The 15,619-nt window shown below is 39.5% G+C and overlaps 1 protein-coding gene across 1 annotated transcript in view; it reads right to left on the reverse strand.

Annotated features, from left to right (window-relative positions):
• Nucleotides 1-15,619, reverse strand: part of Cds1 (CDP-diacylglycerol synthase 1) — a 73,948-nt gene that overhangs the window by 48,259 nt on the left and 10,070 nt on the right. The window contains exon 2 of the mRNA XM_070013063.1: nt 4,113-4,240. Coding sequence (XP_069869164.1) covers nt 4,113-4,240 — 128 coding nt within the window. The remainder of the gene's footprint in view (nt 1-4,112; nt 4,241-15,619) is intronic.

Below are 15,619 nucleotides of genomic sequence, written 5' to 3' on the forward strand. Positions count from 1 at the left end.
CGAAACTTAAATAAGCAATATCCTTCTTCAGAGTTGATCCTAAGGAAATACCTGTGGATTCAAAAACAAAAAGTTAAGATACAAAGAAAGCTGTTTAATGGAGAGATGTTTTCCATCATGAATACTTACAAATAAAGTAACTAGCCTGGTCAGACAAATAAACTGTGACTACAGTTGTAGCATTCAGCCATTAAAAATCTTCCCAAAGCCTGCTGCCAATGCTCATGCCTGTAATCTTAACTCTTCACAGGACTGCAGTTCAAAGCCAGCCCAAGCAGGTAAGTCTGTGAGTCTCTTATCTCAAATTAACCAGCAAAATGCCAGAAGTGAAGCTGTGGTTCAAGTAGTAGAACAAAAAAGTTCAGGCCGTAAGTTCAGCCTCCAAGACTTGTACTTTTGCATGCATGCTCACTCGCTCACACACACACACACAATTTCCTGAAGTACATTTAAGGACATGAAAATGGGTCATTCTTCTTGATAATGCCACAGGATGAAATCAAAATAGCAACAATATGATCATATTTTTACAATAAACACATACATGCATAATGCACAGGGGAAAAATCTCAAAGAATCGACACCAAAGTACTGCAATATTGATGTACTGGTAGGAGGATTACAGGGGTTTTTACCCCCCTCCCAGCAATTCATGTATTCTTAGGTAATTAGTATTTTTAATCCAAATATCCTTGGCAAAGTATTCTACTTGGTTATCAGATTGAAAAAGAGGCCAAAAATGTATAAATCACAATATTTGAAATACTGATGCAATCGCTGTAGGAAAGTTTCTTGAGGAGATGAAAAGTGTTGCACTCTCCACTAATTGTTTTTGGAAAAAGAATTCTCTCATAAGCATTCTGGGTAAGAACACTGGCCTTAAAAGCCACAATGCCTGGGCTCAAGGCATAGCTCACTTACTTGCCATATGCCAAGGCCTACATCCTCATTCACTGGGCAGCTGGGTTGCAAAAAGGCTGTGAGAATAAATCAGCATATGCAAAGTGCTTGAAGGGAGTCTAGTACATTATATATGCTCATTAACTACTATCATCTATCATTTGCTATTGTTTTTGTCTGCAGAGAAAACATTTACTAACTATAATCTTATGAATGACACATCAGAATCTGGCATTATTATTACATAATATTGACAAAAATTCAGGTCTGAAACAAATCTAATGTGGTTTGAAAGCAAAGGTACATCTGTGAACTAGGTCATGGAAACAACTGGGAACTAAGAACTATTAAATGATAACCATGCTTGCTATGATAGACATAAGATTTTCTTGATGGCCTTAAAAATATGAAAACTGTCCCTGAACCAATTTATATGAATACACATTTTCCAGATTTCAACCACACTATGGGCTCATTCTTCCTCTAGCCCTTTTTTTCTAAGTAAACAGACTTCTCCCTCACCCCCCCTTCTCTTTCTCCCTTCCCCCTCTCCTCTCTTTTTCTCCTGCCCTCTTTTCACCTGTGCCTCTTTTTTTTTTCCTCCACAGCAGGTCTTAGAAACTAGAATGTGTCTTCTCCTTGGCAGATCACAGAAACTAAAAATATATTCCAACTGCCTTTCTGTTTCAGAGCTGGCCATAAATATTCAGACTTGTCTGATAGTAGAGTTGTATGATAGCAGGCCATAAGACCCTCCAACTCCACATCTAAAATATCATGATGGAAACTCCTTAGTGCCATTAACATAATGGGCTAATAGGGGGCAAATGAAGAGGGTGGATGAGAATGCATATGATTTTTTAAAAAGTTGTTTATATGTATGAAACAGAACAACAAAACCGGCTGAAATTGTTTAAGAAAGAGAAGAGAAGGCCAGGGTAAAGTTGACCCAGATACATTGTATATACATGCAAAAATGTGGACACAATTGTCATGTATAAATGAAATTCCTGGAAGTGGCACTGTGGCTCAAGTGGTAGAGTGCTTGCTTAGAGCTGAAGAGCTCAGGGACAGTGCTCAGGCCCAGAGTTCAAGCCCCACAAATGACAAAAATAAATAAATGAAATTCCCCTTTGTACAACTAATTTATGCCAATAAACATAAAGACTCCCAAAAAAGGGCCCTGTGCCACCGCAGAGAAGAGCAGCTAGGAGGGATCTGTGGGTATCAATCAGACCCTTACTGTCCACTTCCCAACTGCATGGCTGACCCTACTGCAGTCATTGCCTAGGCAATGAAGTCTTCTTAAACCTCCAAACCATGGAGTTTGGTGAGCTGGACAGAGAATGCATAGAGGCCTGCAAAATGTGAAGGAGAGCTCACCCCCATGGTGAGGTGGGAAGCATCCCAATTCTGTGTCTTTACTATCATTTAAAATACTCTTAATGCTAAACTACTAAATGTAAATGCTTCCTTGAGGTTCTGTGCTTATAACAATATCCTTTAAAATAAGAAGGGGCTGTGGAATCCCAAGTTGTGGCTGGTCAATGTGAAGTTCTGCAGGACCAGGCTTCTGCCTAGTTTCTGCACTGGGGCCGTGGTGCAGGGCTGAGCCCGACCCATGGGGATGTGCTGCTGTCTCCAGGTGGACAGTGTCAGGATGGAATACTGTTATATATACCCGCTGGGCCTGGCTGCAGAACCGCCCATGGGCTTGTGTGCAGAGTACCCCCCAACACATTTGAGATGTCAGTGATCTATTATTGTGAATGTGAAGTAGAAGGAACTGAGTTGAATGACTTTCCCCTGTACCTTGGTTAAACTGCAAAATAAAGAGAAAAAGTCTTGTTACATTTATTTAAAACAGTGGGTTTTAGTTGTATTTAGTAAATGTAATGTGAGTTTAGTTGTAGGCTGTGACAAATGGGAAGTAAGACTGAGGACGTTGCAACTTAGCATTTTTAGCAACTTAGCAGCATCAAGGAGGAAGGGGGGGGGGAGGCAGGGAATCAGAGAGCATCACACTAGTAACTGCAGGAGTTACTTGATTACATTTTGTTTGTGTTTTCCAGGTAAGTACTCTATCTCTTGAGCCACACTATCCCCCGCCCCCTTTTTGTTTTTGAGATAAGGTCTCATCTTTTGATAAAATCCTTCTACATTGCCTTTCTAAGTAGCTGGAATTACAGGCACAAAGTAACCATATCCAGCTTGTTTTCTGAGATAAGATCTCACAAATGTTTGCCTGGATATGCTTTATTAGTGAGATAAGGTCTCACAAATGTTTGCCTGGATTTCCTTCTCCACCCCCGGAGTAGCTGGGATTATATTACCTCAGAAAGAAAAATGCATATTTGGGTGTCTCTTGGGATATGATTTAATTTTTTTCTGTGTGACATAGTAAAAATGTTGGGAAACACAAGTCTACAAAAATATGTAGCATTTTACATATTAGTAATACATTAGGGGGCTGCACTCAGTGGTAGAGTGCTTGCCTTGCATGCATGAGGCCCTGGGTTCAATTCCTCAACACCACATAAGCAGAAAAAGCTGGAAGTGACGCTGTGGCTCAAGTGGTAGAGCGCTAGCCTTGAGCTGAAGAATTGAGGGACAGCGCCCAGGCCCAGAGTTCAGGCCCTACAACCGACCAAAAAAACCCAAAAATCCCACAAACATTAATTTACATATTAATCTACATTATTTCACTTGTATAAATTTTACAGTTCATAGTACTAAAGCATACAGTGGGAGTGACATAAAGTTAGCTGAACTTCTATGGCCATAAAGTATTTTAAACCATAACACAAATGGTAAAGTGTTGTGAAATTTTAGACAGTAATTTGTAACTCACTTAAAAGAAAAAAGTTTTTGGTATTCCAAAAACTTCGCTGTAATTTCCTTGGTCCAAAAGTTCCAATATGAGAAGAGGCAACCTGAGGTATACGCAGATCCCTGCCTTTGGGGAGGACACCCTGTTGGGTCTGTAACCTTCATCAGTCATTCCCCAGACTCAGATTCCTCATGCTCAGCAAGGCCAGAAGAGTTCAGCAGAGTTTGTGTGGCCTGAGCCTCCCCGACTAGGTGGCTAGAAAGTCTAAACCTTCCCTCTCCTGATTCTAAAACATAAGAACAGCCAAATTCATTACAAAGGCAAAAATAACACACAGCTTATCTCATTACACCAAGATCCATCCATCTTTACCCAATCATACCTTGATGACAGACCAGATAGCGCTTTCTGGAGAATCTCAGGGGTTCTATCTGAGGATGGTGGGCTTTCTAGAAGGTCAGAATCACCTCTGGAATCCAAATCTCCATATCTGTCATCAATATCTGTTTCCTAAAATCATTAAAAAGAAAAGACAATCACTTTAGCAAAATGATTTTTAAAAGTATTGCTTGTCATTTATGGTTCAGTGTGTTAAAACTCAGTGGTAAGCCTGGAGATGTGGCTCAGCCATAGAGTGTTTGCCTGGTAAGCATGAGGCTATGAGTTCAAATCTCAGTATCGCCAAAACGCATTCAGTTACATAATCTGAAACAAAGAAACAACTGTTAACTTGTTGTTACTATTCACGCCTATGGTTTTTTTTTAATAGGGAAAGCTTAATAATCTTTGCTAAAATTTTGATATGAAGGACTAATTTAAAAGACACCTAATCAGCTGCCATTGCTCTCTAAATCAGAAAAGGATTGAGAAAATCTATGTTTATTGTTTTGCTACTTCACTGGGAGAGGAGGTGTCATTTCTGTGGAGATTCTGATGGGCTGCTCACCACTTTTTTTTTATTTGAGTACAAGTATCAAGAGTATGAAGAATATCTTACATCTTATATTATATATGTATATATCATGTATCATATATATGATATACAACATGTATCATTAACTTCCATCATTTTTTAGATCCTTAAAAGACAATCCCAATGCAGTAGATCAAACAGTTCAAATTTCTATTTTACTGACAGGTAAACCACAATCAAAAGCATTTATTTTAGGTGGTGACCAAAGTGACTTCTAAGCATGCAGCCACAGGAACAGTGTTTTTATACTGCATGTGGCACCAAGCTCTGGGCCTCTGCGCCAGGCTGGCACTGGAGAACTTTCCAGACAGGGTGGCTAAGGCAATTTTAAGAACAAAAGATGGCATCTAGTCTCAGTTTTGACATTGGTCTCTGTTCATCTGTCCTGCTGTCTTTGTGTCCTGCTGTCTTGTCGTCTGCTGCCCCTCCAGCTCACCCCCACCCCATGTTCTCCAACCCCACCTACCTTGGCTTACTGAGTATAACACTGAAGACCCAATCTGGCACAAAAAGCAAATAGGAACACTGGGCAGTGTGTTATCTAGAAATGCCCTTAGGAGGAAATCGTCTCCTATTGGGGAATGTTGAGAAAGCCCTATTAGTTCCATAGCTTTGGCAAATGCTATCACTCCTCTTAACTGCTTCTCCACCAGAAAACAATGGTGTAACATAATACCAGGGACTTTGTAAACTCCAGGAAGTGGTAAGCTACTATTATTATTAAATCAAGTCTTCTAATTCCTCATTAAGTGGTTTACCAAATAAAACATCAGCCTATGGGTAATATTTCAGTTCTCATTAATGACAATAAACTTTAGTTTACAAACTGTAACTGTTTTACTCAACAATTATGAAAGTAGAATGACAAAAGGAACCAGCATATGGAATTCCCACTGGGCTTCTGAGAGTCAGCTGTTCCAAAGCCATTTGTACGGAGACTGCTGCTAACTGGTAAGAAGCACACAGAGCATCTACCCTAAGGCAGCAGGGCATGGTCAAGCACCACAGACCAGGGAGTCTTTGTCATCTAGAACAGTGGAGGGAGCACATTGCTTCCTTTCCACATCACCTTCACCTTTAGTAGCTTGGACAGGTGAGGGGAGGGAGGGGAGGGGGAGGTGGTGACTAATGCAAGTGGCTCTCAGAGGCGCACAATAGAGTAGTGGGGCAGAGGTCACCAGTGCTACTTCCTCCACCACTGTAGTATCAGTGGAACAACAAGGCACATCACCAAACCCCAAGCAAAGTCTGGCCCTAGTTTCCACATGTGAAAAAATGGCAGCACTGGCCTAGATTAAATATACTTGAACAGAATGCAGATGTGGCCTGTGATGGCTCATCGTCTGTAAGGGCTGACCTGCCCTCAGTGATGCCAGTTAAGCTGCTGGTGTCTACTTTATGTCCTTGGCGAAACACAAACTTTTAAAATTTAAGATTCTGCTTATTCAATTTCCTTGTAATTACAGAATAAAAAAATAATTCCTAAATACTGGCATTTTAGGGCAACATTACCCAAGCTCAGGAATTAGTAGCAAGGACTCTTACTCTGCACAGCCCCTCAATTACAAATATGGTAGTCTTGATCAGAAAGTGAGGGGAAAGAACAAAGTAGTACTTTAGTTGTTTAAATGTTTAGAAGAACCAAATCAGGAGCTGTATTTTGTCAGGGTCATAATTAAAATCTTCCTTCCAACTTGGGCCCATAATCCTATGTATCATCTCAGCTTCCATTCAAATTACTTGTCTACCACAAACTCCATGCCCAACTTCCAGTACACCTCAAGTGGGGAGCAGGATGTGGAGTTGTCTCTTTTACCATCATCAGAAACTCAACAGAATCAAACAGACATTTTCGCTTCCATCCCAAGCCTGGTGTCTCCTCTGCTTCTGACTGCTGAGAAGCTACTGTCACCCACTTAAAGCAATACTCAGGTCAGAAATTTGGCACTCAAGTATGCACAGCTCACAGCCTTAGGTAATTTTGCTTGGATTTTAACCAGGCAAACTGAGATTGTCATTCTCTCCAAACTGATTTGTGGATTCAACATGGTCCCAATAAGCAATGTAAAGGTGCTTTATTATTTATTTTGGCAGAACTTTATATAAAATTGCAAAGAACATGGAAGAGCCAAAAAAAGGAATAAAGTTGAACAGGATGGGGTGGTAGCTAATGTCCATGCTGGCAGCTGCTAAGTAAGCAATGGAACAGAATATACAGTCCAGAAATAAATCTACATACAAATGATAAACAGATTCTCAACGAAGTTGCAAAGGTGCTGGCAAAATTGAAAAAATTATTGACCCATGCTTCATACCATATATAAAACTTAAATCAAATTAGCTCATAGAGCTCTACTAAGACGTCCACAAAATCTCTGAGACCATGAGTTAGGCAATGAATTCTTAAATATGACAACAATACAGGCCACTAAGGAAAAAAATGACAAATATTATTTCATCAACATTAACATTTCTGATTTTCAAAGGATGCTATTAGGAAGATGAGCAAGCAAGCTATAGACAGGGAGAAGGCATTTGCAAATCATGTATCTGGCAGTGACCCTTACATCTAGAACACATAAATTTCAGTAAGAAAAAGATTAACTCAATTTAGAATATGAGCAAATATTTTAGCAATCACTTTACACCAAAGGCAATACACAGATGGCAAATAGGCACAAATATGATCAACATATTAGTCATTAGGGAAATAAAAGGCAAACACACAATGTGAACCAGACATGGTGGCACATGCTTATAGTCCCAGCTACAAAGTAGGCTAAGGTGGGAGGATCACAAATTCCAAGCCAGTTTGGACAATACAGGGAGAGATTCAAAAGAAAAAAAAAACTTGAAATTAAGCTCAAAGTGATACCACTATATACCTACTAGAAGGACTGAAATTAAAAAAAAATACATGCATGATCATACCAACTGGTAGGAAAAACTGTCATTTTTATACACTGCTGTTGGGAATGTAAAACAGTATGGCCACTTTGAGACACAGGTTGACAGGTTTTGTTTTTTTTTTAAATTAAATATATAAGCCACACTTGTAATTCTACTCAGGAGGCTGAGATCTGAGGATCATGGTTCAAAGACAGCCCAGGCAGGAAAGCCTGTAAGACTATTATTTTCAGTTAACTACCAAAAAGCCAGAAGTAGAGCTGTGGATCAAGGATGGTATAGCACCATCCTGAGCAAAATATAGCTAAGGGACAGTACACAAGCACTGAGTTAAAATCCCAATACCAGCACACAAAAAATTGATTTTAATTTCAGAAAAGGTGAACTCAACTTAGGATGCAAAAATGCAGATCAGTGGGTTCCTAGGAGTAAGGGGAAAATCACAGAAAGGCGAAAACTTTCGACAGTAAAAGATAATGTTCATTATCTCAATTGTGATGATGGTTATCAAATTGTGATTGTTACACACTGACTACTTCTGTCCCTTCAAAAGTTACATGCAGAATTGCTAATCCCTAATGAGAATGACTTAGGTCATTAAGATGAGACATCATGAACAGGATTTGTGCCCTTTTAAGACAGACACAGAAAGATGATCTCAGACTCCGGAACCAAATTGGCAGACCCTTCATCTTAGACATCTAGCCTTTAGAACTACAAAAAAAAAATCTGTATTTTTAGTCTAGGGTATTTTATTATAACAATGTAAACTAACATAGCACTTTTTAAGTGCTCAATTTAGTGAATGTCATCTATGGCTCATGGAGATTGTTAAGAAGTGATTCAAAAACAAAGGGCCAAGGTACTTTCTTATACAAATAATGCAGTCCACTCAAGATCATGGCTCTGAAGAGGAGCCTTTAAACCAATGAGTAGTTTAGAGCTCACCAATAAAAAACTGTTACATCATAAATATTTTCCAACTATTTAGATCTTGTCTCTCAAAAAGTGGGTCAGAAAATCCCAGTCAGTTTTTCCATGATGGAGCCCTGATCCTTACACTTCAATTCAGCATTAAAATTGTCAGGTAAGTCAAAGGAAATCTGAATATTACAGAGCCCTCTGCCTAAAAGGAGACAAGGCTTTAAAAACACTCTTGAAACTAGCCAGGTAAGGTAGTGCACACCTTTAATCTTAGGACAAATTTGAGGCCAACTGTGTCTACACAAGTTCCAGGCCAGTCTGGGCTATATAGTGACATCTCATCCCTCCCCCCACCCCCAATTTTTTTTTTTTGTCAGTCATAGAGCTTGAACTCTGGGCCTGGGCGCTGTCTTTCAGCTCTTCAGCTCAAGGCTAGTGCTCTACCACTTGAGCCACTTCTGGTTTTCTGGTGGTTTATTGGAGTTAAAAGTCTCACGGACTTTCCTGCCTGGACTGGCTTTCAATCGCAATACTCAGAGTAGCTAGAATTACAGGCGTGGGCCACCAGCACCTGGCCAAAAAAAAAAATCTTAAAAGTAAATGGTTCTTCCCCATGAACTCCACTCCCAAGTGTCTCAAGCTGATCCGAAACTTTGGCAAAATAGCAGGGGTATAAAATTAACCCTCAAAAATCAATGGCTTTTCTGTATGCCAATAACAAGAAGAAGAGTGTGGCTGAAATCAGGAAAGCAACTCTTTTTGCAATAGCCCCACAAAAAATAAATACCTAAAAGTTAACTAAAGACTTCCATAATAAAAAAAACTTTTAAAAACCTGAAAAAGGAAATTAAAGCAGAACTAAGGAAGTGGAAAAACCTCCCATGCTCCTGGATTGGTAGGATTAACATCATGAAAATGGCAATACTGTCAAAGGCTATCTACAAATTCAATGCAATACCTATCAATATCCCAACCTCATTCTTCATGTGGAACAATAAAAGACCCCGAATCACAAAAACAAAGTTTAGCAAAAAGAACAGTGCTGGAAGAATATCAATACCAAATTTCAAACTCTACTACAAAGCCATAGTAATCAAAATGGCTTGGTACTGGCACAAGAACAGACCTGAGGACCAATGGAATAGAACTGAAAGCCCAGAAATGAACCCACAGACCTATAGCCACCTAATCTTTGATAAGGGAGCTAAAAAAAAAAAATAGAATGGAAGAAAGACAGCCTCTTCAGTAAATGGTGCTGGCAAAACTGGTTAAACACCTGTAGAAAACTAAAGCTAGAACCTTATACATCACCCTGCACCAGAATCAACTCCAAATGGATCAAAGGCTATAAAGTAAAAGCAGACACCCTGAAAAAAATACAGGAAGGAATAGGAGAAACTCTAGGACTCCTTGGCATGGGCTGAAATTTTCTTAATAAAGACCCAGAAACACACCAAATCAAAGAAAGTTTGGACAAATGGGATTGCATGAAACTGCAGAGCTTTTGCATGGCAAAAGACATAGCTAGAAGATCAATACAAAGTCTATGGATTGGGAGAAGATCTTCACTAGCCATACAACAGACAAGGGCCTCATATCTAAAATATACTTAGAACTCAAAAAAATTAAATCCCCCAACAACAAATCCTCAAAGAAACAACCACCTAATTGATAAGTGGACTAAAGACTTAAAGAGAGACTTCTCTGAAGAGGAAATAAGAATGGCCAGTAGATACATGAAGAAAAGCTCAAACTTCTCTAGCCATAAAAGAAATACAAATCAAAACAACATTGAGATACCACCTCACCCGAGTTAGAATGGCTATACTCAAAGAATCTAATACAACAGATGCTGGAGGGGATGTGGCCAAAAGGGAACCCTACTGCATTGTTGGTGGGAGTGAAAACTTGTTCAATCACTTTGGAAAGCAGTATGGAAGTTCCTCAAAAGACTCCACATAGAGCTCCCTTATGCCCCAGCAATCCCACTTCTGGGCATTTACCTGAATGATCACAAACAAGGCCATACTAAAGCTACTAGCACAACTATGTTTATCGCAGCATTATTCACTATAGCTAAGATATGGAACTAACCCAGATGTCCCTCAGTAGATGAATGGATCAAGAAAATGTGGTATATATACACAATGGAACTCTGTGCCTCCATCAGAAAGAATGACATCGCCCCATTTGTTAGGAAATGGAAATACTTGGAAAAAATTACATTAAGTCAGCCAGGCCCAAAGAAACACAGTTCCCATGGTTTCCCTTGTTGGCAAGGGACAAGCAGAGAAGGTGAAAAGCTCTGTATATATGACCATATGAGATGATGTTAAGCAAAATGTACCCCAATACAGGGACACATGTACCCCAAGACAGGGACACATGTGGCTTTTCCTTTCTTGCTATTGTTTTTAATGTACTTATAATTCATTCTGTGATTCTTTTGTTTCTTTTGTATGTTCTTCCCCCACAGTATAACCTGTTCTCATTGTATTTGATTCTGGTGTTCTGCATCTTATATATACATTTGTAATTTGGGGAGGTGAAGGGATATAACAGAATGCTTAAATGGGGTTGCAGGTTGACCCATTGTGACAATGAAATGTACAGGACACTATGTTGAAAACGAACTTTACAATGTGGGGGGGGGGGGGAGGGAAGGGATGGTAGGGGAAAAACAAAAGAGGAGTTAACAAAACTCAATAGGAAATGTACTCATTACCTTACTCATGTAACTGTAACCCCTCTGTACAGTATTTTTACAATAAAAAAAGAAAATATGGTGTGTATATATATATATATATATGTGTGTGTGTGTGTGTGTGTATTCTATGCCTCCATCAGAAAGAATGACACCTCTCCATTTGTTAGGAAATGGAAAGATCTGAAAAAAATTATATTAAGTAAGCCTGGCCCCCCAAAAAATAAGTCCCATGGCATCCCTTATTTGCAATAACTAGTATATGTCTAGGACAAGCAGAAAAGCTCTAAAGCTATGGTACATATGACCATATAAGATGATGAACTCCAAGATAGAGACAGAAGAAGTTTTATCTTGGTTGCTGTTGTTTTTAATGTACTTAAAATGTACTATGTGATTTTTTTTTGTTTCTTTTTTATGTTCTTCCTCCATGGTATAACCCCTGTTATCATTGTATTTGATTCCAGTGCCCTGCATCTAATTTGGGGAGGGGAAGGAAAATAACAAAATGCTGAAACAAGGATACAGGTTGACCCATTGAGCCAATGAGATGTACAAGACACTATGTTAAAAACGAACTTTACAACTTTGGTGGCGAGGGAGGAGTTGTAGAGGTGGGGAGGGGAAGGATTGTAGGGGAAAATCAAAGGAGGGGTTAACAATGCTCGATAGGAAATGTACTCATTACCTTACTCATGTAAGTGTAACCCCTCTGTATAATATCTTTATAATTATATATATATATATATATATATATATATATATAAAGTAAATGGTTCTTAACTGAAAATAGGCTGTGTTCCTAATTTCAGAGTTTTCTCTCCATTTCTTCCGGTTTCCACTTATGCATTACTTCCTTTGTATTTACTTTATGGTCTAGTGAGAGAACAGTCAGTGAACCAAGAGTGGGAGTGGTATGTGGGAAGGGATCTGAGACCTCTGCCTTGATGTGGAGACTTCAGGGGAGACCTAGTAACATTGTACTTTGGTTTTCAGAACTCTGCTGACCTCAATGACCATTATGCTTCTTTGGTCCCATCCTACACTTCTGATGAGGAACAAAGCCTCCTGGTTTTTCCAAAAGGAAAAGACTGGTCCTCCATGTCTTTCTCTGCAGTCCTGTTCTGTTCCCCACTGAAGAAGTCAGCCATTTGATCATCCAACACGCACGTATTCTAACTGCACTTCATACTACATGGTAGACAACAGGCATTGGACACAGAAAACCAAGTGTGCCTAGTAACATATAAAATTCATGAGCAAAAAATGCAAGTCAGATATGCTAACTCCTATTTTAAAGTTTTCAATGGCTATCTACTGCTTAAGATCAAATCCAAGACAGAAGGATTAACCCAAGTGCTAAAAAGTGCTTGCCTAGTATATGCCAGGGTCTGGATTCAAACCCCAGAAGCATACAAACACACAAAAATAAAACTGAGTTCAATACCTCATTTAAGGTATAAATCCAGCAAGAGTTCTGGTCACAGGACCTGCCAGTTCATGCTCTGCAGAATTGAGCTTCCTACATACAAGTGCATGCACATGCACATGTGTGCACACACACACACCCCACTGAGTGTGAACACAGTGTTGCTGTGGTGTTTCTTCTGTTTGAAACACACCTCCTCCTTGAGCCTAGCTTTGCCTCAGTAGTGCCTATTTATCTTTAGAAGTTTCATTTTACGTATCACTTCTAGAAAGCTCTTCTTCAGGAAGACTGTAAAACACAGCAAATGCTCACTCACCCAAGATGCTCATGTCTTAGAACTGGAACCTATGAAGTGTTACAATGCAAGGGAGAATGAAGGTAGTAGGCAGAAATAAGGCTGTCAACAGTGAGCCTGGGAAGAGGAACCATTCTTGGATCATACAAGTGTGTTACATAGAATCACAAGTCTCTTTCATTGCCCCATTTGTTAGGAAATGGAAAAACTTGGAAAAAATTATATTAAGTGAAGTAAGCCAGGCCCAAAGAAACATAGGTCCCATGGTTTCCCTTATTTGTAATATCTGGTATATGTATGAGTCAAGTGGAAAAGGTCAGATAATGTGATGTCAGGAAAATGAACCCTTAGATGTGTATTTTAATGTTTTTTTTCTTTCATGCATGTGTTTCTAACGCATTTATAAGATTATCTCTTTGTTGCTTTATATGTCCCTCCCCCACAGTATAACCCCTGCTTTCACTATATTTGATGTCAGTATAACTTGTGGAGGAGATGGGGAAAAACCAGTTGTTTAAGGATACAGGTGGACCTGTTGCAACAATGAGAAGTACAAGTTGTCATGTCCAAAAGGAGCTTTACAAGTCGGTGCGGGGGGAGGGGGGGAGGGGGGAAGGAGAAGGATTGGGATGGGGGGAGGGGGGAGGCTGGGAAGGGATGTGAAGGGTAAACAAAGGAGGAGGCTGCAATGCTTGGTAAGAAATGTATGCATTATCCTGCCCATGTAATTGTAACTCCTCTGTACAGTATGTTCACAAATAAAATTAAATTAAATTAAAAAAAAAAGAATCACAAGTCTCTTATTGTTACCAAAAAAATCTCATTTCCATTTCCTAGAGTACCTTTTGATAAATATTATTTTGTACAATCAGAGATCACAGTCTTCTTAAGTGAAAAATGAAGAGAGGAGAGTCAGAGGAGACAGAAAGGCAGCAGAGGTCAGTATGCTACCTTGGAAGATGGAACAGAGTCCAGGAGCCATGGTGTCCAAGCTAGAAAAAGCAAGAAAAGAGGACTTCCCTTTCAAACCTCTAGACAAAAGTCAGTCCTGTATTTCCATGAGAAATTCAACCTATGAGACCCATTTCAGACAGCCAAACTCCACAACTAAAGTTCATCTGAAGGCACTAAGTGTGTGACAATTTGGTGTAGTAATCATCAGAAACTGGACAGAGCCCTCTGTGCAGCATGCCCCTCCAGCAACATACTCCTACTATGTAGTTCGCGGGACAGGCCCTGGTGATCTGCTCCCTAACCAGTCACACCCACTCACCGCTACAACCATCATTTCCATAGGCTGAGGAAAGGAGGGCCATTACTTGTGAATCCTCCATTCATTCAGGCCAAGTCTCTAACCTCAGTGCTCTGTTTTTTGCCATTCCTACAAGGCTATTAGCAACATTTAAATCCTACCTAATTTCAAGGCCTGTCTTAAGACTTCCCTAATTTTTTGGCTCATTCTGATCTTTCCTCAGGGAGACAGCATTATATTGTATATTAAAATTATACTGTGTGCAGTGAGGTCGCTTATGTAAGTCTTTTTTTTTCTTTTCTTTTTCTGGTCCTCAAACTTGAATTCAGGGCCTGGATGCTCCCCCCTTAGCTTTCTCACACTCAAGGCTTTATTGCACTCTACCACTTGATCCAGAGCTCTACTACTGGCTTTTTGTGGCTAACTGGAAGTAAGAATCTCAAGGACTTTCCTGCCCCTTCTGGCTTCTAACCAAAATCCTCAGAACTCACCCCCCTGAGTAACTAGGATTAAAGGGGTGAGCCACCAGTGCCCAGCTACTTCTGTGAGTCTGAAAAAGAAAGAAAAAAGATACCTAAATTGAAAAGAAAGAAGCTCAGAAAGCTGATGATTTCTATTCAGGTGTAAATTATTATTGAGATCACAAATTTGCTCTTTTCCTGAGATCTTATTAACACTCCCTCTCCTCAAGTATTAATCTCTTTTCCAGGGCTAAGTGGAATAATGCCCATAGTCCTTCTGCCTTGCCCCTTAGTAGAATAAAAACAAGAATAACTCAACCCATTCCCAAATATGTTTTGCAGTGTGAGAATCCTGATAGGATGTTGATTTGGGAGGAGCAGAAGACATTTGAGAAGCAAAACTAGGGAAATTAGAATTTTTTTCATTTTTTTTAGTTCGGAGTCACTCTGTTGTATAGACTGATCTTGAACTCCAGGGTTCACATGATTCTCTTCAGCCTCCCAAATAGCTGGAATGATATATGTTATTTTTGTAAAGGTATGATGATGATATTGAGTCTCTATAGGAGAATATTTTTATTTTAAATGAACACTTTCCTACTAGAAATGAACAGCTACATCTTCAACCGATTTTTCAATGGCTCAACAAAATCTAACACCACAATCAATCGCACATGCATTTTGGGAGGATAAATGTAGCAGAATGTAAACAATTGTTAAGGCTCTATGTGGGACATGCTGATGATAATTTGCACACAATACAAGTTTGTTCAAAACTACTTTCAGGATATTTGAAATGGTTTGGGATATCGAGGTGTCATGTAAGGACACCAACTTGAAAGGAACTCAGCAAGGCTTTAGGAAGCCAAATAAGCAAGCACACTGGGCAGGCAAACTACCTAGTTTTATCCTATATGCATTATTACCCTTTGTTCAGATTGCTC

This window comes from Dipodomys merriami, unplaced genomic scaffold (assembly GCF_024711535.1).
Source record: "Dipodomys merriami isolate MVZ:Mamm:240054 unplaced genomic scaffold, mDipMer1.0.p SCAF_9, whole genome shotgun sequence".
In the NCBI taxonomy this organism is placed as follows: Eukaryota; Metazoa; Chordata; class Mammalia; order Rodentia; family Heteromyidae; genus Dipodomys; species Dipodomys merriami.